Raw genomic sequence first — 23,119 nt, forward strand, 5'->3', positions numbered from 1 at the left:
GGAAGAAAACACTAGAGAGAATTTTTTAAAAGTAAATATCAAGGAATGCTCTGAACGAGAAAAAGAAGTGGGTGTCATACGGTTGATCAATCTGGATTCTAGCAGGAGAGGTGGCCCGCTGTAATTTGGGACCTGGAGGAACAGCTAGTGAAGCGGCTTCCTACAAGCTGTGGAACGGGGTTTGGAAACAACCAGGGTGAGTGCTGGTGACGGTGAGGAGATCACATCCTAACCCTAAGGGGTGAGTGAAAACTGGAGCCCAGAAGGAGAGTTGGGTGGAGAGGCCACCAGGGCAGGAGCTGTGACCTTGGACTACGGGTTGCAGCTAGTCAGTGATGACCCTACAGGGAGAGAGGCAGGAGAACAAACACCCTGACCTTGTTTGTCGGCCCCCAAGAGACCCCCTGCCTGGACTTCCCATTGGCAGAAGCCAAGCAGAAGGCAGAAAGCAAGAGATCCACTGGTGGAGTCCACAGAGATCCCCTCCTAGGGAAAGAGCTAGAGTGAAGAAGGGTGAAGAGTGGGTCTGCAGAGGAAAATGGAAAGTATTTTGCACAGAAGAGAGTTTTAAGTCATAGTCAGGGACAGCTGAAGTTAGGACGGTGCCTGACAAAGAAAAGAGAGAAAAACAATAAGAGGACCTGTCAACCTCCAGAGCCCCAGGAACCACAGGACAATCTTGCCAGAGAAGCCTGATGCTTCACTAACAAAGTATTCACAGACGTGGACTGAAATAACACACATGACCAGTGGTGCTAACACGTAACGTATGCAGGATTTCTTATCTGAACTTTCCTAAATTGAGTCTTTGAATTCTAGTGATCGGTTATTGCCTGATTTTGCCAATTTTGTAACTTCTTAAATTCGTTGGCACTGTGATGGGGGACAAGTGGGATCAGGGAGTGGTAGGGAATGAGCTGTGAAGATGTTTAATTCTGGTTAGCTACTGCTGCATAACAAACCATCCCACAACTTAGTGGTTTAAAACAGCAAGAATCCTTTATTTTTCTAATGAATCTGCCATTTGGGCAGGACTCAGTGAGAATGGCTCATCTTTGCTCTTTGCAGCTTCCTCAGAGGTGGCTCAGTTGGCAGCTGGACAATCCTCTTCTCTCTGTTGCCTCACTTGCGAGGCTGGCAGATGAAAGATCAGCCAGGGAAGTGGGCCCGTGACTTGAAATCCTTGTATGTGGGCCTCTTGACGGGCAACTTGAGCTCCCTCACAACATGGTGGCCAAGTTCCAAAGGCAAACATGACAAGAGAGCAATGCGTCAATTTCCCTCTTGAACCTGAGCAGTCACATGGTGTTGCTCCAACTATCCACTATTTATCAAAGCAGTCACGAAGTCCATCCAATTTCAGGGTAAGGGGCACAGATCCCATAACTCAATGGAAGGAGTATCAACATCAGATAGAAGAAGAATAAGTAGGATAGAAGATACTGGCGTAGCCATCTTTGGAAAATATAAACACCATAGTAACAAATCAGAGTAAATTAAGAAAAAAATGAAATTTACATTGCTTCCAAAACACATGCCATATTTATTAAAACATATTCAAAATCCCATCTAAGACATCTTGGAATAGACTCCTCTTAGTTTCTTGTCTTATATTTCTTATTTGTTCATCATATTTCAGCTTTAGTAATTCAATTTTTTCCTCTATTTCTCGCAGTTTATCAGCATATTCCTTGTTTACTAGTTCAATTTCATGGTTTTTTTGGTCAGTGTACATCATCTTCAAGACCTCTGCCTTTCGTTTCAGCCTGTGCTCTGTGTCCTTGTATATGGCGTCTGAAAAGTAAGTCCCTCTGTTCTTCTGCACCATGTTCTCTATCAGCTCCACCAGCTCCTGCACTTGAGCTTCCTTCTCAGCTTCGTCTGCTTTGTTGTTGAAGGTGCAGCAGCGGTCCCCACACTCCTGGACCACGCTTCTCAGCTTCACATCCGCCTCTGCTATAAAGTCGCATAGTCTCTGACCCTCCAAACCATCTTTGCCAGTGAACAAGATGATCATGTGCTTCATGGCTGCCTTCCCAAAGAGAGCCTTGATCAATGCGATGGTATTCTGATCTTCCTCTGTGATGCGGCCCAGCCTCAGAACCATGATGATGGCGTGAGGCCCAGGGCAGGAGGAGAGAACACACCGGCTGATTTCCCTACAGGTGTTCGCCAGCTTCTCCTTGGTGTCAAAGAGCCCTGGGGTGTCAACAACAAGAAGGTCCCTCCCTTTGCATTCCCGGGATGCTTTTTGACAGGTCGGGGTAACAGCTTGAGCAGAAATTCGAGAAACAAACACGTTTTTCCCAAGGATGGTGTTTGCTGTCGCACTTTTCCCACTTCCAGTTTTCCCTACCAGAACAATCCTCAGAGTGTTGTCTTGAGCAGCAGCCATGTTCAGAGGATCTGGGACTTAGGGACCCACAAGACCTGGAGGTTAGGAAGGCTGAGAAGAAGAGAAAAAAGGTTCAATTTCAGTAAATAGGAACCATTCCCAACTCTCTTTTCTTTCTTCTCCTCCCTGAAAATTTGTAATAGTCTATTATCCATATTTATCCCAGTAGAGACAGAAAGATGAAACAGTTCAACTACTATGAAAGACAAATAGAGAAAGGAGTTAAGGAGTTTCCCCACAAAAAAATACCAGGTCCAGATAGATGGCTTCACAGGGGAACTCATTTAAACCTTTAAAGATCTGATCATCTTGATGCTACATAAACTATTCCTGATCATATAAAGAGAATGAAAACTTTCAATTATTTTCATGAAGCAAGGGTGATATTGACCCCAAAGGCTAAAAAAGATTTCACCAATAAATAAATCTACAGACATGGTTCATTTGTGAATTTTGATACAAACATCCTAAATATATTATTGGACACTAAAAAGTAATACACCATGATTAAGTGTGATTTATTCAGAAATATTAGGGTGGTTCAATATGAGAAAAATTGATTCTTACAACACATCTCCTTAACAGATTAAGAAGAAAATTAGCTAGATGCAGAAAAGACATTTAACCAAATTCAACACTGATTCATGTTTAAAGCATTTCATTAAATTGGAATTCATAGATGTTTTTAATATGATTTTATATAAATATAAATTTTAAAAATTATGCCATTACTTTTTTTCTGCAGCTAAAATAGTTGATTATAAAGTTCAGTTGGATGAAGAATAAAGAAAATTAGCTGGGCAACCAAGAAAAACAAGAACCATGAAGGAAGACTAGTTCTACCAGAGAGTAAAACATTCTGGTTTGTATAATTAAAGCAGTATGATGTCGGTGCATGCAAAGAGAGACAGAGCAGGGAAACAAAATCAGAAAATTCACAAATAGACCGAATTGATCATACTATATTCACTTATATTCAATTCGATTATATTATGCTACATTTATATTCAATAAGGCAACATCTCACACCAATGGGAAAAAAGATGGACTAATAAGCAACACCGGGATAACTACATAACCTGACAGAAAAAATGAAACTGCATCCGTTTCCTCATGCCATTCAAATTCCAAGTAGATCAGAACTGAAAGGTAAGACACAAATCCCTATAAATAATAGAAGAAACACAGATGAATTCTTTGTAACCTGAGGGCAGGGGAAATATTGCTAGGATTTGAAACAGAGGAAGGAAAAAGACTCATAAATTTGATTACATAAAAATATAAACGACAATGTGAGGCAAAAATCACCACAGACAAATTGAAAAACAAATGTCAAACTAGGGGAAAAAATTCCAACGTAAATCCAAGAGGGTTAATTCCCGTATTAGACAAAGAAAATCGCAAAGGAGAGAAACAAAAGACCAACAACTTGATAGAAAATGAAGCAAGAGATATGAATAAACAGTTCAAAGAAAAAAAGAAACGTAAATGTCCCTTGAATATATAAAAAGATATTCACATTCCTTCAAAATAGAGAAAAATAAGTCAAAATGTAGAAAAAACAAAATAAATAAATTAGAATTTCACTGAGACACTACTTCTCACCTACAGCTTTGTCAGAAATCCAGAAGTCGGCTGGCACAATCTGTTGGTAAAGGTACAGGGGAAGCGGGTGCTCTCCCACACGGCCAGAGGGAGTGGAAAGGCAGCCCCGACTACAGAGGAGAAGTTAGCAGCATCTTGCAAAAGTCCATCTGCATTTACCCTTTGACTAGAAATCCCAATTTTAGGATTTATTCCAAAGCTACACTGACAAAAATACAGACAAAAATTATGCACAAGGCTATTCACTGCACCACTATTTGTAATAGCAAAAGACCAAAACCCTATCAAAGGCCCATCATTAGGGCACTGGGTGAATAGACCTAGGTATTCACACAGTGAAGTACTCTGCAACTGTGAAAAGGAATGAGCACTATCTCTATAAACCAGTATAGAGAGGTCTCCAGGATGTATCATCAAGCAAAAAAAGCAAAGTGAAGAAAGTGATGTACAGTTTACTACCGCTTCTCTAACAGGGAGGAATATGAACTACACATATAAAATATAAGATGTATATTTTCAAATATAGGAGAAAGCAACGTCAGGGTAATCTGAAAACTTTGCTGTTAGTGCCATGGAGTCAATTCTGCCTCCTGGCGAACTTGTGGACAGCAGAGCAGAACTCTGCCCGGTCTTTCGGTGCCACCCTCACCATCCAGCACTACATCAGACAATGCTCCACGGCGATTCTCAGGGTTCTCATGGCTAGTTTTTTCAGAATTAGGTGGCCCGGTGCTTCCTCTCAGTCTGTCTTAGTCTGGAAGCTCTGCTGAAACCTGTCCGCCACGGGTGACTCTGCTGCTATTTGACATGCCAGTGGCACAGCTTTCAGCATCACAGCAACATGCAGCTGCCACAGTGTGACACCAACAGACAGTGGTGTGGCTCCCTGACCAAGAAATGAACCTGCCGAATCTTAACCACTAGAGCGCCAGGGCTGGCTAATCTGAAAACTAAACAAAGTGTTACTTACACGGAGTGGGAGGAACAGGGGGAGGAACCGGGATAAAAGATGAAAACTAGACTTTTTGGATATATTCAGATTTGCTAGATTTGATCTTGAATCCACGTGAATAGTTTACATAATTATACAACAAAAATTACATTTAAAAAATACCAGTGAAAAGCAAAAGCAAATGAAACGAATGAACCTAACTGTGTGTGTGTAGTAGATGAGACACAGAAAGAATTGGTCCAAGAGACTGAAAATGCAGTAATCTCATTGTTCATCCCTAGTGGGAAATACCTTAAGGCCAAAAAAACCCTGCATAAATTGCATAATTTGCAATTTATAATCATTGCAATATATAATAATTTGCAAAAATCATAAATTGTTTTAAGGAATCCGATCCTTAGTTGTCTGTGTGTGTGTGTGTATCTAGTTTTCAAGTCCATTGTAAAGGCATAAAAATAACAATGAGCCCAGTAGCAACAAGTACCCTTAGTGCCCAGATTGTGGTCTTCAAATGCCATTTCCCACCAACAAAAAATTAAGGCTCTTAGAAGGAAGAACTGATTCCGGGTCTGGGCCAGGAAATGTACAAGCTGACCCTAGACCACCTTGTCATACTAGAAAGCCAGGACGCTACCAAAAATTCTGGGATCTTACCAAAGAGACTCAAGAGCCAACTTGAAGAGGCTCCCACTGGACAAAGATGAGACCATTTGAGCGTCAATAAGAATAATAATTCCAAAGGATTGAAATATATCAAATGTGTTGAAATCCATGAGTTGCTAACAGTTCCACCTTCGGAAAAGAAGTCACTTGCTCTCCTTGGAGTCTGCCAGGAGAGCATCTAATCATTCTGAACATTGACAAAAAGGGAAAGAATCAAGCACTTCTCTTGTCTTCCTTATAACAACTGTACCTCGTGGATTGAAAGGATTGCCAAGGGGAAGTTTCTTTTTATAGGATTATTCTATCTAATAAATGAAGAAAGAAAGATGGAATATCCTTATTTGTGACCCTTAATGAAACAAATTTACTCCAGGCAGTCATCACTGTCTGCTAACATCACAGAAGGAGAGACAACAGGACATCACGCGTCTTCTGATGGAAGTTCACAGCTGCACCTCTGAAGCAGTCCCACCAAAACACCAGTCAAACCTGAATCTGATTAAGCCTCTCCCTAAATATAAATTCACACAAAACACTAGAACTAGAAGAGCGTGGTAAATGACATCTTGAGGATGCAATCGACAAAAAGTACACTGTCCAAGTCTGTTAGACAAAAAACTTCCCCTTTCTTAAAAAAAGATATTTTAGAGAAAGAAACAGGGAAGGTGAAAACCTAATATTAAGCTAAACTTAAGAAATATTGAACAGTTGCAAGTTATGGACCTTATTTACATCTGACATCAAACAATTTTAAAAATTATGAGACAATCAGAGAAGTCTGAATATAATCAGTAATATTTTTTAAAATTCTAGTTGCTTTCTGAAGTCTGATTATGGTAATATTTTTGACACAGCCCTTATCTTTCAGACAGACATATTCAAATATTTACTGATGGAGTGACGTCATGTCAGATATTTACTTGAAAATGATCTGAGGAGGATAGAGAGTGCTGAGTAATAGAGGAAACAAAACTGCATCAATTGATAATGGTTGAATCTTGGTATAGGCACAGGAAAGTTCCTTATATTATTCTCCTTATCTTCGAATAAGTTAAAACTTTTCCGTAATGAAAAACTTAACCTGTGTATAGTATAACTACTCCTGAACACACACTGTATACTAAGCACCATGAAAAATATGTTTCGCACATTATCTCATTTACTCCCAAAATATGATCTGCAACAAAGCTAATTTTATTATTCTAATTTTTTAAGTGAGGAAGTAGATGTGGCTCAAAAATACTGAGAAACTTGCCCAAGGTCACGGTGCTAAAGGTTGTGGGCAGAGGGGGATCCAGCTCAAAGTCTGTCCGACCACGCCGCGCTCGCTCTTAACCACTGCACACTACGGCCTCTTCTGGGTTCCTCCTCAGGAGCACGGCTCTAAATTTCAGTCTGCATCAGGACAGAGAGAGATCAGGGCAGGGCAGGGAAGACAGTCCACTCTTTCCAGAAGCGAGAACTGGCAGCAAGGCTGTAATTAGGCAGGAACGAGGAGGGCGTCACACACGTTGTCTCCTTAGCGTAGCTGACCCTCTCCCCTCCTCACCTCGTCTCTTACACTGCTGGGGACACAGCTTCTCTCTGTTAACTGCTGGAAAGGATTCAGCAAACCGAATTCCAAATTTCCTCTGCCGTTAGTGACCTGTGTAACCCCTGGAGAGTCACCACACTCTGGGATTCTGCTTCTTTTTCAGTAAAAAGACTAGGTGGTCTCTAAATTGCTCTAAGACCTGCCCTGGGGACACTAACTTCCTAGTCAGGGAAGAGGATGGGTTATCAGGCAGCACTCATGTCCATCACAGGAGCAACTGGATGGAAGGAGCCCTACGCAGCACAAGTTTGTCCCGTTACATAGGAGATGGACAGACGCCGTCTCCTCACTCCCCACCCTACCCTCCACCACCACATCTCTCCCACCACACTCATACCAGAATCTACACCCCAGGCAGTGCCCTGGATCCTACTGCCCCTCACAGCTCTATGCTCAGGGGGCCTCTTCTCAGCCAGGCTCACCTTCTTTTGAATGAGTTGAGTTCTCAAGTCCTCTCCAAAGAAGCTCTTTGAAATGGTGCTTTTGCTGTAACTTTGGGGAAAAAGCCTTTGCATCCTCTGAAACCTCTGAGTGAGGAAACTCAGATTGGGTGGAGCCAGTGAAGGAACTCTCTGCCTTTAAAGAGACAGAAATATTGCCTCATGATTTGGTGGGTGCTTCAGTGTTCGCAAGTTGAAAGCTTTTTCTCCACGTGCCTGCTAGCGCACCAGAATTTCCAAAGCTACATTCACTGTTTTGGGTTATAGTGGTGGAGCCAAAGGGACCTTATTAAATGACCCACATCTGGCCCAGGAAGCCAGGCACAAGGTCTGCTCATCTCCCCTGGGTGGGGTGGGAGACTGCAGGGTGATTCGGGGAAGAAAGAACTCAGATATGTGGCTTGGTGTTTCCAAGTTTAGAGCCTGGGGATGCTTCCCAGTGACCCTATAATGTGGGTTTTTACTATAGTCTTTCAGGAAGGTCTCATGTTACTCTTTCCGAAGTTAACAGCACTCAGAAACTAAGCCAAAGGGTCTAAACCATTGGGAACCAAGAGAAAAAGAGGAAGACGAGGCCTGGAAAACATTTTCCAATGAGCACATGGGTTTAACCTACTAACTACAACTAGGCCTGGGAAGACAGAGATCAGGGCATTTCACCTTCCAACTGGGTACACTGGTCCTTGAGCACCTGTTAGAGGTTGCATTGTCTCCCCCAAAGATGGGGTCAAGTCCTAACCACTGGTACCTGAGACTGTGACTTCATAGGGTCTTTGCAAGTAATCCATTTAAGATGAGGTCACTAAGGGGGGGGGGGCCTTAATCCAATGACTGTATCAATATGAAAGGAGGGAAATTTGGACACAGATGCACAGAGGGGAACAACAGGTGACAACAGAGGCAGAGATTGGAGTGACACATCTACAGGCCAAAGAAGGCCCAGGGTGGCCAGCAGCCTCCAGAAGCTTGGAGGAGGCAAAGGAGAATCCTCTCAGAGGCGTCAGAGACAGCGTGGCCCCGAGAGCAGTTCGGTGTTGGACTTCTACCTTCCGACTGTGAGACGACCGATCTCTGCTGATGTAAGCCACCCAGTTCGTGCCCATTTGTGACAACAGCCCATGGAAACTAACTTAGGTTTTGGTACAGGAAGTGGGGTGCTGCGTTAAAAAATACCTAAAATGTAGAAGTGGTTTTGAAATTGGGGAATGGACATAAACTGGAAGAATTTTGAGGCGCCGGATAGAAAAGTCCTAGATTGCCTTGAAGAGACTATTGGTGGACAAGCGAACATTAAAGGTACTTCTGGTCAGATCTCAGATCCAAGAGTGGAACACGCTATCAGGCACTGGAGGAAAGGTGATACTTGGTATAAAGTGGCCGAGAAGTCGGTTGAATTATGCTCTACCACTGGGTGGAAAGCCTAACTCGTAGGCAAAGAACTTGAATATTTAGCTGAGGAGGTGTCCGAGCAAAGTGTGGATGGTGTTGCCTGGGTTCTCTTGCTGATTTACGGTAAAATGCACGAGGACAGAGACTGGAGTGATACACTAACAAGCCGAGGAATGCGAAGGATTCCCAGCAACCACCAGAAGCTGTGAAGACGCAAGGAAGGGTCCTCCCCTGGAGCCTTCAGAGAGAGCAAGGCTCTGCGACACTCTGATTTGGGACTCCCGGAACTAACAGACAATACCTTTCTGTTGTGTTAAGCCACACGGTGTGCAGGGATCTGTCACGGCAGCCCTGGGAATCTAATGCACCACCTTCTCCTTCCTACACCTCTTCTTCTGCCTGCAGTTCGTTCCATCCTCTTAACGACTCAAAGATTTCCCCTTCTGCACTGCGCAGTCTGAGCGGTGCAACCTTATGAGCACATCTTCTCCCTCAGTCCCACCCACACGGCAGGCCCAGATGACCATGGAATCTCAGGGAGGAGAGACGCTGGCTTCCTCAGAGAATTTAGCTTTAAAATTCTCAGGGGAGTTTAGTTTTTGTCAACAATTTATTCAACACCAAAACCAAAACAAAAAAACGTTTCTTTTAAAGAGGGACAGAGGGACTCAAGTCCTGAGAGTGCAGTTGAGGCCTCCTGACTCATGAGGGGCACAGGCAGACTCCCGGATGGGCTGAGCTGAGGGGTTATCAGACCACGTCCGCCTCCCAGCATGGCCCAGTCCCACCAGCAAGAGCCAAGCTCACGCTCTTACAGGATACCAAACTCACACAAAAGAACGGTTTTATCTAAAAGAAAAGGGGGAGGGGGGCATTATCCCCTCACAATAAGACAAAACAAGCTGTGAAGCGTCTAAATATCCAGGAGCCTTCCTCCTAGGCTACGCTGGCTGCACAGGATTACTACCCTGTCTAAGTAGGTCAATCACACCCTCTGTTCCCCCAATGGCAACTGTTTTGTTCCATGAGCTTCAGTACTGGAGTCGCATATCAGCCCAACAGCACTGGGCATCTCCCTCTAATATAAGCCGCACACTCAGGGAGAAAGCATGTGGGTCTGATTCTGCCACTAGCAAGACCTATGGTCAGCGAAAAAACTCATGAGCCCTCTGAGCCACAGTATCTCTACAGATGCAAAGATGGGGTGGTGTTGCATTGTCTCAGACTGATGCCTGCTGTGGAACTGTGTCAGACAATAACATTCGGGCTTTGTCCAATGAGAACAAGTCCCCAGACTCTCCCAGTGGCACGATCATGAGCCCAGCTCCGCTCACTCATGCTACTTCTCAGACGTCGGGTGGTTATAGTTACAAACCTCCAGCAGCAGCACAGAGAGCAATTGTCCTCAAAGGGAGACCACAAGAGCTGGGGCTCTTGGCTTAAGCGGTCTGGCGAGAGGGAGCAATATGAGCACAGGCCCCTCTCCCAGGGCGTTTGAGTCCCTAGGGTCATCAGGGAAACGTATAGTTACAGACAGTGACAGAGTCAACGTCATTTACCCTTTGGCACCAACAGCCAAGAAAGCAAGAACAAAGAATCAGGCATTTTCCCCACAGCTTCCTGCTGCTCTCAACACACCCACGGCTCCCTTCCTCACTCGGCTACCAGAATTTTTAGTCCCATCCCTCCAAAGCCCACAAGGTTTGCCTGCATATCCCTGAACTCTTAGCCATTCCATGACCCTAGTGGAAGAAGAAGAGGCTGCCTAGGAGGAGAGGAATCGGGGAAAAGATTCAGAGGCCGCCACGACCACCCAACAGCGCTCAGTAACTTCCCTTCTTTCTGGGATTTGCAATTTGGTCTGCACAATTTCCACTATGATCTTCATTTTCTCCTTTTGGTTTCAATCTGACGTCTTTTGTTGCTTCACTCCAATCCTTGCATTAAGAGAGTGTTCTTAAGTGCTTTAGTGCTCGTGATAAATTCTAGAAATAAAATTTAACAAGGAGTAAAGAGAACAATTGTAATGCATATCTCAGCATATCACATTGTTTTTCTCATAATCCCCTATATTTTCAAGAAATGAGCAACCCGATGATGTTTTGTAAATTCACTTGTGCACAGAAAAACAGGCATCCTGCCTCAGCCACAGCCACTTCCTGCCTCTCCTCCCCTGACTCTGTCTTATTCTGCACAGAGAGTTGTGGTCAAAGCACAGGCTGGAAAGGCTGGGTCGCAGGGCCATGTCCCCTTGTTTGTACCTGCTGCAGCGTTCAGAAGGAATGAGGGTAGAAAGACTGGGCCAAGGAGAAATCACACCGTGGAGGTCACTCCAAACTGTGCTCAGGCTCCTTTTCGGACCCTCCTCAGGCTGCTGCTGCCTGAGGATGAAGTGGCAGAGTTTTCCTGTGAGCCTCCAAACCCACCCAGGGCCTCGTTCAGAGCAGGCACAACAGCAGGCACTTTGACTCTGACATGAGCTCAGCAAGAGAAGCTCTGCTCTAAACTGGAATAGGTGCATATGCAGGTTGTCATGTTCCAAAATTCTAACAATGAAGTTCTCAAAGCCTCAAGAGCCAACTAGCAGCTGAGCAGCCTCATTCCTTTTGACTATTGTTTATCATGAAGAAGCATAACTTGAAAATTGTATTTAAATGACTCATCTCTAAGCTGTGAAAGACAATTAATGATTATTTAGAAATATAAGGAGGCACCAACATTTCTCGTATCCTCTGCATGTATAACACATTTGCATTTAGTGGAAAACCAAGGACTCCAGATAAAGATAGCAATCTGGAAGAGAACGGCAGCTGCCTCCTAGGTTCCCATTTTGCAGTATTTCATTCAATTGCAATAAAGAACCACAAGAAGGGAAAACTAAACTATAGAAAATCCACGTACTCAGCAGGAAGAAAGCAGAGAGGAGCTAGCAATGTGGCCAAAGTTTAATCTACAACTACTGACATGGTTTCCACTTCCAGAAAGGACCATGAAGAATCCTGCAGACATTGCTAGTGGAATAACCAGAACAAGTGAAAAAAAATTTAAAGTCTCTAAAAGTTGTCTGAAGGCCATAGAGCAAATGAAGAAATACTTATTTTTTTAAAACCTGATAAATCTTAGTAAGAACAGTGACACTCTGTGTGGTACTTGAGCCATGACCTAATTCCTCCTTCCCCAACCCATCCTCAGCTCAGCCTGAAGGAAACTCCACTCTGGGCAGGTGTGGGCAAGAAGATGGGGCTCCCTCTCCCTTTAGCTGCTCATCAAGAGCATCCTACAGATAGGGACAGACTGGAAGCAGTGACCATCCCCTCTAGCTATGAATTGCAGAGAGGGGACTCCTGGGAAGTGCCGCCAACAGCACCCTACTGCTCCTCTGTTCACAGGGCAGGGGCTCTGTCCCAGGCACAACAGGCTAAAAATACTGGGACCCCAACTGCCCACACTGCAGCTCCCTCACATGATGGAGGTTCCATGCAGGGAGAGGCAAGTTGAGAAGACCAGAGACTACTGTCTTCTGCTCTGGGCCCAGAGCTCTGGCTCAGAGATTCTGTTTAGAATGAAAAGAAGTCCATAACAACAGAGAACTCCTCAGCTCTCCCCAAAGGAAATAACTTTATTTTAAACAGAGTGTGGGAAGTTCAAGTCAAGGGTACTCTTGAAAACAATGAAGATTTTCATGGTAAGCAATTTAGAGGAGTCTGAGAGCCACAGGAGAAACCACAGGGCAGCAAGTTTGCCAGAGAGAACCAGGAAGAGAGACAGGTAAGAACAGTCCCTCCAGGGTCAGAGAAAACCTGAAAGACTGACCACGAAAACTACCCCTGCAGAGGAAGCAAAATTTAATCAGATCAGATGGGGGAGCAATTTATGCCCAAGGTCATTGTCAAAAACAAGAGAGCAATCAGGGGGTAATTAGCAAGCCTAACAGCCAGGTGTAAAACCAACAGAGACACACAGGTTAACAGAGAGAGCAGGAAGGAGACAGTCAGAGAGAGCACTGCTTAAACTGCTCTCACTCCAGGTGACTGTGTGCAGGCTCCAGGCTGCACCCTCTGAGGACAACACCAGAGGCTTCACGACGCAGGGGAAACAGACCTCACTGGAAGAGTCCAGCCCAGTCACCAGGCAAATACACAAACAGCATCACATCGAGCCCTAGAAAAGCAGAAGGTGAATCAGTACCCAGAATTGCTACACTGTACTCCTTAAAATGCCCAGCTTTTAATGAAAACTATAAGAGACAGAAACAGGAAAGTGTAATCTCTCACCAGAAAAAACACAAGCAACAGAAGCTGCCTGTGAGACGGCCCAGATATTGGATTTAAAGATGGGGCTTCAAAGCAGCAATTATACACGTTTAAAGAACTGAAGGAAAGCACACTTAAATAAAAGAAGTTACAATGACACTATTGCATCAAATAGAAAATATCAAGAAAGACATAGAGGGCCAGCCCTGGTGGCCTAGTGATTAAGTTCGGTGCTCTCCGCTTAGGCAGCCCAGGTTCGGTTCCTGGGCACAGACCTGCACCACTCGTCAGTCAGCAGCCACTCTGTGACAGCAGCTCATGTACAAAACAGAGGAAGACTGGCAACAGATGTTAGCTCAGGGCAAATCTGCCTCAGCAAAAAGAGGAAAATTGGCAACAGACGTTAGCTCAGGGTGAACCTTCCTCGGCCAAAAAAAAAGAAAAAGAAAGAGATACAAATCTTTTTTTAAATGAACAAAATAGAAATGATGGAGGTGAAAAGTATAATTGAAAATCAAAAATTTACTAGAGGGGCTCTAATGGCAGATTTGAACCAGCAGAAGAAAGAATCAATGAATCTGAAGATATAACAATTATAAACATATATGAACTTAACAACTGAGCCCTGAAACACATGAAGCAAAAAATAACAGAAGGGAAATAGACAATTCAACAATAATAGTTGCAGACTTCAATACCCCACTTTGAATAAAGCGTAGAGCAACTAATCAGAAGGTTAACAAAGATGTAGAAGATGTGACCACAACACTATAAATCCACTAGGTCTAACACCAGAACGCTCCACCCAACAACGGCACAATATACGTTCTTTTCAAGCGCACAAGGAACATTCTCCTAAAGAGACTGTTTGTGAGGCCATGAAATAAGCCTCAATAAATTTAAGAGGCTTGAAATCATACATAGTATGCTCACCAGCCAAAAGGGAGTGCAATTAGAAATGAACAATAGAAAACAAATTGGGAAATTCAGTAACATGTGGATATTGAACAACACAATCCTAAATAACCAGTGAGTCAAAGAAGAAATCAAAAGGGGGAACTATAAATACCTTGAGATGAATGTAAATTAAGAAACAACATAGCAAAACTTAAGTGGTGTAGCTAAAGCCATGCTTAGAGGAAAGTTTACAGCTGGAAATATCTATACTAAACAAAATCAGGTAACTTAGATGAAATGGACAAATTCATAAACTACCAAAACTGACTCAAGAAGGAATATAAAATCTGAATAGACCTGTAACACATAAACAGATTCAATTACGAACAAAAAAATTACCTACAAAGAAAAACCCAGACCCAGATGGCTTCACTGGTGAATTCTATTGAACATTTAAGAAGAATTAACATCAATCCTTCACAAACTCTTCCAAAAAATACAAGAGGAGGAATACTTCCCAACTCATTCTATGATGCCAGTATTATCCTGATACCAAACCAGAAAAAGACAGCACAATAAAAGAAAACTACAGATCAGTATCTCTTATGAACATAGATGCAAAAACCCTCAACAAAATACTAGCAAAGAGAATCTAGCAATATAAAAAGGAATATACACCATAAGCAACTGAAGTTTATCCCAGGAATGCAATATTGGCTTAATGTCCAAAAATCAATTAATGTAATAAACCATATGAATAAAATAAATGAGAAAAAAATGATCATCTCAATAGACCCAGAAAAAGCATTTGACAAAATTAAATAGCGTTTCATAATAAAAACACTCAACAAACTAGGAAGAGAAAGAAACTTCTAAAACCTGGTACAGGGCATCTATGAAAATCCCACGACTAGTACTACACTTAATGATGAAAGACTGAAAGCTTTCCTGCTAAAATCAAGAATAAGACAAGGATATCTGATCCTGTCACTTAATTTCATCTTTGTACAGGAGGTTCTAACTAGGGCAATTAGACAAGAAAAGACACTGTTCAAACACAAGATGGAGAGGGATGCAAGGATGGTTCAACATCCACAAACCAATCAAGGTGATACACCACATTAACAAAATGAAGGATAAAAATTGCCTGATGATCTCAGCAGACACAGAAAAAGCATCTGACAAAATTCAACATCCATTCACAATAAAAACTCTCAACAAACTGAGTAAAAAGGGAACACACCTGAACATAATAAAGGTCCTATATGACAAGCCCATAGCTAACATCGTTCTCAACAGTGAAAAGCTGAAAGCTTTTCCTCTAAGATCAAGAAAAATACAAGGATGCCCACTCTTTCCACTTTTATTCAACATAGTACTAGAAGTCCCAGCCAGAGTAATTAGGCAAGAAAAAGAAATAAAAGGCATCCAAATCAGAAAGGAAGAAGTAAAATTGTCTCTATTTGCAGATGACATGATTTTATATATAGAAAATCCTAAAGACTCCACCAAAAAGCTGTGAGAACTAATAAGCAAATTCAGCAAAGCTGCAGGATACAGAATCAATATACAAAAATCAGTTGTGTCTCTATACACTAGTAATGACTCATCAGGAAGAGAAATTAAGAAAACAATCCCATTACAATAGCATCGCAAAGGATAAAATACCTAGGAATAAATTTAAGCAAGGAGGTAAAAGAGCTGTACATTGAAAACTATAAGACATTGATGAAAGAAACTGAAGGCAACATAAAGAAATGGAAAGATATTCTGTACTCACAGATTGGAAGAATTAATATCGTGAAAATGTCCATACTACACAAAGTGATCTACAGATTCAACGCAATCCCTATGAAAATTCCAATGGCATTTTTCACAAAAATAGAAAAAACAACCCCCAAATTTGTATGAAAACACAAAAGGTCCAGAAAAGCCAAAGCAGTCTTAAAAAAAAGAAAAAAGCTGGAGGCATCACACTTCCTAATTTCAAACTATATTACAAAACTATACTAATCAAAATAGCATGGTATTCACATAAAAAAAAGACAAACAGATCAACAGAACAGAACAGAGACCCCAGAAATAAACCCATGTATATATGGGCAATAAATTTATTGACAAATGAGCCAAGTATAAACACAATGGGAAATGGATAGCCTCTTCAATAAATGATGTTGGGAAAACTGGATAGCCATGTGCAAAAGAACAAAATTGGACTCCTGTGTTACACCATACACAAAAATCAACTCAATATGAATTAAGACCTGAACATACGACCAGAAACCGTAAAATTCCTATAAGAAAACATAGGTGGTAAGTTCCTTGACGTTGGTCTTGGCAATAAGTTTTTTGATGTGACACCAAAAGCAAAGGCGAAAAAAGCCAAAATAAACAAGTGGGACTACATCAAATTAAAAAGCTTCACACAGCAAAGGAAACCATCAACAAAATGAAAAGGTAACCTATGGAATGGGAGAAACTATTTACAAATCATATGTCTGATAAGGGGTTAACATCCAAAATATACAGGGAACTCACACAACTCAATAGTAAAAAGCAAGCAATCCAATTAAAAAATGGGCAAGGGAACTGAATGGACATTTCCCAAAGATAAACAAATGGCCAAGAGATACACAAAAAGGTGCTCAACATCACCAATCATTAGAGAAATGCAAACCAAAACCACAAGGAGATATCACCTCATACCTGTTAGAGTGGGACGGATGAATGGATCAAGACGACGTGGTGTACATATACTTAATAGAACATTACTCAGCCATGCAAAAGAAGGACGTCTTGTGGTTTGCAACAACATGGATGGACCCAAAGGGCATTTGCTAAGTGAAGTAAGTCAGACAGACAATGACAAATACTGTATGATACCATGCTTTCTTATGTGGAATTTTAAAAAGCTGAACTCATAGAAATGGAGGGTAGAATGGTAGTTACCACAGGCTGGGGGATGGGGGGAAATGGGGAGATATTGGTCAAAGAGTACAAACTTCCAGTTATAAGATGACTAAGTTCTGGAGATCTAATGGACAGCACAGTGATTACAGCTAATAATACTAGATTATATCCTTGAAAGTTGCTAAGAAAGCATAAATGTCTTCACCACCAGAAAGAAATGGTAATTACGTGACATGGTGCAGGTGCTAGCTAATGCTATGGTGGTGATCATTTCTGCAATATGTACGTCTATCAAACCAACACACCGTACACTTTAAACTTACACAATGTTGTATGTCAATTCTATCTCAATAAAGCTGGGGGAATACAAACAAGTGGAGTTCAGTGAGAGCTGGGTAATTCACTGCAGATAATGAGCTGGCAAGAATGGGTGAAAATCAGACCCCGCCAATCAGATTCAGGTTAAGTTAATGTCCTCACTACATACAGGAGAGTCCATTCCAGAGAGTTCAAGGGAGTTAGGCACAATCACATGGCCTGTTAATGACCTAACCAGCTCCAGGACCCATTTCACCATGATCCTGTGGTGGCCTTCCCTCCACACGTTTTACTCACCTTTCTCAAGACCCTCTTGAGAGGAGAGACAGTAACTTGGGTTGGAGATGCCAACAGAGATGGACAGACTAAGCCTTGTATGAAAAATTTCCATCCTCTACCAGCTGTGCTATTTTTAACAGCTGGAAAACAGCTCTTTTTCTTTGAGAATGATGAGAGTTGCATGTGATGTTCCTGGCAGATAGGTCCACACTGGTAGCACTGTCCACACTCATGTCAAGGATTCCTGTCCTGGGGAAGGAGACCCTCAAGAGGCCATTTTACAGAAAAATAAAAAGCAAAAGGGCATAAGATTATCGGTCAAAGGCCAGAAGTGAAAACAGGCATCAGAAACCTAAAACGCTCTTCCCTACTGGGAGACAAGATGTTGGTGTCACAGGACTTTCTGAAAACGTCATCATAGTCCACAGTGAGGGGGGTGGTTTCCCAGTGGAAACATCAGATACCCACCAGGGCACTGGCAAATGCTTCTGTCTCTTTAAGTCGTCACCTCGGGACCCTCCCGCCCCGAGCTTCCTGAGCTCTGAGGGCTGAGAGGCAGACTTCCTCCTGTGCTGGGAGGAAACAGCCTGCTGGCCTCAGAACCAAGGGAAAGCAGTAGGTCAGAGGCTCCCGGGAGCCAGTGTCAGAGCCCTTCACCAACTCTGCAGGAAAGGTGAGCCCAAGGGCAAGGGAGCCGGCCGGGGAGGAGGACCTGTGCGGAATGCGGTGTCTGTATGTCACCCGATGAGTGAGCTACGAGGTTGAGGGGTGGCGGGGAGCAGAGCCTAGAAAGAATCACTTCACACCTCCAGGTTTTAAAGGATGTGCTGAGATTCAAATTGAGTAAGTTCCCAAGAAGTGGGACGCAGCTTCTCCAGCTCTGGAGGGCACACAGTCTTATCAAATCCTCTCTCCTTCCCTCCTCCCCTAATAAATAAGGAAGGTGTTTGCTAGAACCACTACAGGGAACACAGCACACTCTAGAAGGCACACACACTCCCCACATGCATGTTCAGCAAGGCAAAAAATATTTTTGAGGACATACATACAAATCTAAACTCGAGCAAGTTACAAAGTGAAAATTCGGTATAAACCTGAACTGAATCCTCCTGAAACGCTCCACTTTCCTCAGCTCTGTCCACAACTGGGTCTTGCAGGAGGCATCTAAGGTTACGAGCGTGGTCTTCAGTCCCTCGCCCTACGTGTGCCCTTCAACACCTGCCCCCAATCTCAGCTGCCCAGGGCTCTGCAGGCTGCTGCGCCGTCTTGACGTCCTCGCCTCCTCTCACCCGTGTAATGAAGGAGGCGATGGGATAACTCATCAGAAACTCAGACCGTGGACCAAACGCTTTAGAGTCACAGGAGGGGGGAACTTATTTCTCAAAAGTACAGATATGGGAACCAAAATCTCTAAGAAATCCTCATTTTAAAGAATCCCCTAGACAATTCCAAAGATAGCAGGTTCAAGAAGCACTGGACTAGGTAAACAGACTCCGACCCTCGGAGCTTTCAGATGACAGGATTCTACACGGCTGACGTTCCTCAGCAACAATACGTCTTGTGCACCCCAGGTTTCAGCTCTTAGGAACTTTGGGAGAACTGTTCAAATCCCACTCCAAACTCCGCGGGAGGTTCCAAACGCCTCCCAAGGGCTCAGTGAATTCCCTGCAGCACACTTTCTCATTTCCATCTTTGACGAGGACTGCTCACTTTGGCTAAAGTCTTGATCTTTGTTCTAATCTTGTGGCTGTTTCCTCATTTCTGCTCTGCTGTCAATTACGGCAGCTTGTTGATTTCTACACACAAACTAATCAATCACAGGAGGCCCGTGGGCTGAACTTAAGGCTTGGGGAGGTGGCAGGGCACTTACTGCAGGAACATGAGCACTTTGGACTGAGGACCAGGCAAACCTGTCCTCTTGGTCCTTTGGCCAGAGACAAGGTATTCAGCAAACCTCTGCTTTGCTTTCCCTTGTGTGGTGCCAGTGGGAGAGAACACGGTCACCTGCAGTAACCAGGTGGACGACAGGGACAGGGAGAATTGGAAACACACGTGAGCTCAGGCAGGACTCAGACAGAACGTGGGAGAGGATGAATGGTCACAGCAGGGAAAGCACAAGGTGGGCTGGAAAGGCCCTGAAGTCTGCTCCTGGTGGAGCGGCTGATCGAGTCGGGGAGTGGCTGGAGATGAGGCTGGAGACGCAGATGGAGGAGAGACTGTGCACTTGCGTCCAGGTACCTGTGGGATCCGGCAAATGTGCTCCCTGAACGTTTATTGTATTAAATGATGGTTGAACTGGGCATCATCAGTTTACTTCGAGAAGCCTCAGATTTGGGGCAGAACATCAGGAGACGGAGGGGAGCGCCCCAGTCTCTCCAGCACACAGATCAGAGTTAGACACATTGCGAGCCAAATAATCCAGCTTGCTGAGAGCAGAGTCAGAGGCTGTCCAGAGCAGCTTGCGAGGTATGTCTGTTTTCCAATTTCCACAAACAAAACGCCAATTTTCTTCTTGTTTGTTTCCCAGGTCAACCACCCTAGGGTGTTCCCTAAGTCACTGGGCAAATTTTGGGGTTCTCAGGGTTTTCCAAAGTCTCCTCTGGCTGCTGAACCTCCTGGGAAAATTTAATATGTAAGGCTCATGTACTGATACAAAATTACCTGGGAAATTAACATTCACAGCCGCCTCACTGACGCAGAGTGTCACGCTCTGCGCTCTGCTGCTGCACTTGGAGTCCCTGAAATGACAAAGCCAAGTTCTCAGCCTCACTCCAACCTCAGCCCAGGCTCTTCCCAGGTTCCTCCCTAAACTCAGATGTTCAGGGGCAGGAGGGAACCGTGGCCTCCTCACTGTGGGGTCACCAGCTCTTTCCACTTTGCCTGACACATTGTGGGGAGTTATACCTATCTGATGAATAAATGAATGAGAAACGAAAGATCAAACTGTGTTTGGGACTCTTGCAGGTAGCATGGGAGGACGGAAGATGGTAAGAGACGAAGAAAATGCCTATGGTAAGAACACATCTCGCAAGGCGTTCCTGCCCCCAGGGGTGAGCTCTGGGTGATGAGGGGCGAGCCAACTCCAGACTGACCAGAGACAAGCCCCACCTGCACGTTAGCTGGACCTCTGCCCCTGCCCTGCTGGGAGACATTAAGTTCTGTGACTAGCCTGCGCCTCCAATCCCAAAGTGGGAAATGAGGACCATGGATCTACTCGGATCTCCGCAGAGGAGGATGGAGAAGGGATCCAATCATGGACTAGAGGGAACACGATTTGCCAGGCAGAAGGTGTTAGAGAACAGGATGGAAGGTTAAACCGCTGTCTTCTTAGGCAGCAGGTTTGAGAGAGAGGAAAGGGAGGAGGGAAGGAGGAGGGAGGGAAGAAGAGAGCTTGTCTCAGCTCACCCCCCACAAACCTGTGAGAAACAATCTATTTCCATTTTTGCAGAAGACGTTTAACTCTTACAGTAAGCACCTTCACAGGTGACACAGCTGGCTGATGGCGGGGCTGTAGCTCAAACCCAGGTGTCTAGGGCTCTGGGCAGCCCTTCCACACGAGGCCTGCTGCCTTTCCTCCTGGGATGGCACCTGGGAGAGTATCGCAGAGGCCACTGAAGTCGTGAAATAAGCAACAGCTCTGCACGCTGTGGGTGACCAGAGGTCACGTCAGATGCAGCCCATGCGGCCTGGAATTGCAAAGGGGCGTCCTCTAGGGAAAAGCCCACGGGGTCTTGGAGCATCCCCAGGCGCATGTGGTGACGCCAAAGAGGAAAGACATAGACGGGTAAAGATACCCCGGAGTCCAAAAGTCTCTAACCAGATCACCTCAGCGAAGGTTGGCCTTAAAAGCAAAGGCTGAGGCACTATTGGTCCCCTTTGTTCAAAAGGCGTTCAGCAGGTCCAGGTCAGCAGGCTCAGTCGCTTCCAGGCGTGCGGCTCACGAATCATTGTCCGCGCAGGTTCCGAGGACGACCCGCAGGAGCCCAGGCTCAGGCTCATCCTGGCCGGGAGGACGGGGGCCGGCAAGAGCGCCACAGGCAACAGCATCCTGGGCCAGCGGCGCTTCCTCTCGAGGCTCAGCGCCGCGCAGGTGACCACCACCTGCGCCGTGGGCAGCTGCCGCTGGGCCGGCTGGCACCTGGACGTCATCGACACCCCGGACCTGTTCGGCGCCGAAGACCCCAGGACAGAGCCGGGCTGCGGCGAGAGGGGCCGCTGCTACCTGCTCTCGGCGCCCGGGCCGCACGCCCTGCTCCTCGTCAGCCAGCTGGGCCGCTTCACCGCCCAGGACCAGCAGGCCGCGCGCCGGCTCAAGGCCATGTTCGGCGATGACGCTGTGGCGCGCACGGTCCTGCTCTTCACGCACAAGGAGGACCTGGCCGGGACCTCGCTGCAGGACTACGTGCGCTGCACCGACAACCGCGCGCTGCGGGAACTGGTGGCCGAGTGCGGCGGCCGCGTCTGCGCCTTCGACAACCGCGCCAGCGGCGCGGAGCGGGAGGCCCAGGTGGCCGAGCTCATGGCGCTGCTGGAGCGGCTGGTGCGCGCGCACGGGGGCGCGCCCTACACCAACGACGTGTACAGCCTGGCGCGCGCCCTGGGCCGCGCGCGCCCCGAGGAGCGGCTGCGCAGGGTGGCGGAGAGCGTGGCGGCCCGCGTGCAGCGGCGGCGGGGGCGCGGGCTGCTGGCGGCGCTGTGGGGGCGCGGGAGGGCGCCGTGGAGCCGTCCGAGGCTGGTCGTGGCCGCGCTGCTGGGGGCCCTGGGCCTGCTCTGCCTGCTGCTTGCCAGGCGCCAGGCGGACGCCGCGACAGATAGCGCAGGTCTTAAAAATGCCTTCCCCTGGCGGGAGAGGAGCTGAATGCTTGGAGCTGAAGGGGGGACTTAAAACCTCCTTCCAAAGGAATCCTGCAGTTTCAGACAGAGTGTTAATGTCGCGGAAATCTGTGAACACTGCATCAATTTTGTAAAAGCTCGAAGTTCACTTGTTAAGTTTTCAAGTTTCAGTTTTGGCTAATGTATATCATTTTAAAATAAATTGGCCTAACTTTAAAATGTCCTTTAAACGTTTTAGTCTTGATGCATCTTTCCTTTCTTGAAAAATAATGAAGTGAGTGATACTTCGTATTAGAAAATGGATTAGGCAAAAGGAAAGCAAAGGTTTTTATTTTGAGCGTTTTAAAAAGTTTAGACACGGTCTTAGTCCGTTAGGGCTGCTATTTTTAAAAAAATAATGCTGCAGACTGGGTGGCTTATAAACAACAAACTTTTTTCCCCACAGTTCCGGATTTGGAAGTCCCAGATCAAGATGGCAGCCTGGTCGGGTTCTGGTGAGACCCCTCTTTGGTGTTCCGGATGCTGGCTGGCTGTGTCCTCACATGGTGAATGGATGAGCCAGCTCTTGGGGCCTGTGGTATATGAGCACAA

General features: G+C 45.1%; 2 protein-coding genes across 9 annotated transcripts; one reads left to right on the plus strand and one right to left on the minus strand.

Annotated features, from left to right (window-relative positions):
- Positions 1 to 977: 977 nt before the first annotated feature.
- On the minus strand, positions 978 to 18,871 carry LOC138915107 (GTPase IMAP family member 7-like). Of its 7 annotated transcripts, none has more exons than XM_070266052.1 (4): positions 7,632 to 7,761; positions 7,165 to 7,209; positions 6,871 to 7,010; positions 978 to 2,446 (listed from the first exon to the last, which is right to left on the minus strand). In XM_070266052.1, the coding sequence occupies exon 4, from the start codon at positions 2,393 to 2,395 to the stop codon at positions 1,547 to 1,549; it is 849 nt and encodes a 282-aa protein (XP_070122153.1). In that variant the 5' UTR covers positions 2,396 to 2,446; positions 6,871 to 7,010; positions 7,165 to 7,209; positions 7,632 to 7,761; the 3' UTR covers positions 978 to 1,546. The 7 variants fall into 7 exon arrangements, with proteins under 7 accessions (XP_070122153.1, XP_070122152.1, XP_070122150.1 ...); XM_070266051.1 differs by having other exon boundaries at positions 7,165 to 7,260; XM_070266049.1 differs by lacking the exon at positions 7,165 to 7,209 and having other exon boundaries at positions 7,632 to 7,859.
- LOC138915062 (GTPase IMAP family member 1-like) lies at positions 18,230 to 22,758 on the plus strand. 2 transcript variants are annotated; one of them, XM_070266047.1, is made up of 3 exons: positions 18,230 to 18,368; positions 20,660 to 20,707; positions 21,655 to 22,758. In XM_070266047.1, exons 2-3 carry the CDS (start codon positions 20,665 to 20,667, stop codon positions 22,551 to 22,553), a joined length of 942 nt encoding a protein of 313 aa, XP_070122148.1. In that variant the 5' UTR covers positions 18,230 to 18,368; positions 20,660 to 20,664; the 3' UTR covers positions 22,554 to 22,758. The 2 variants fall into 2 exon arrangements, with proteins under 2 accessions (XP_070122148.1, XP_070122149.1); XM_070266048.1 differs by lacking the exon at positions 18,230 to 18,368 and adding an exon at positions 20,024 to 20,161.
- Positions 22,759 to 23,119: the final 361 nt, after the last annotated feature.

This window comes from Equus caballus, chromosome 4, assembly GCF_041296265.1.
Source record: "Equus caballus isolate H_3958 breed thoroughbred chromosome 4, TB-T2T, whole genome shotgun sequence".
Classification (NCBI taxonomy): domain Eukaryota; kingdom Metazoa; phylum Chordata; class Mammalia; order Perissodactyla; family Equidae; genus Equus; species Equus caballus.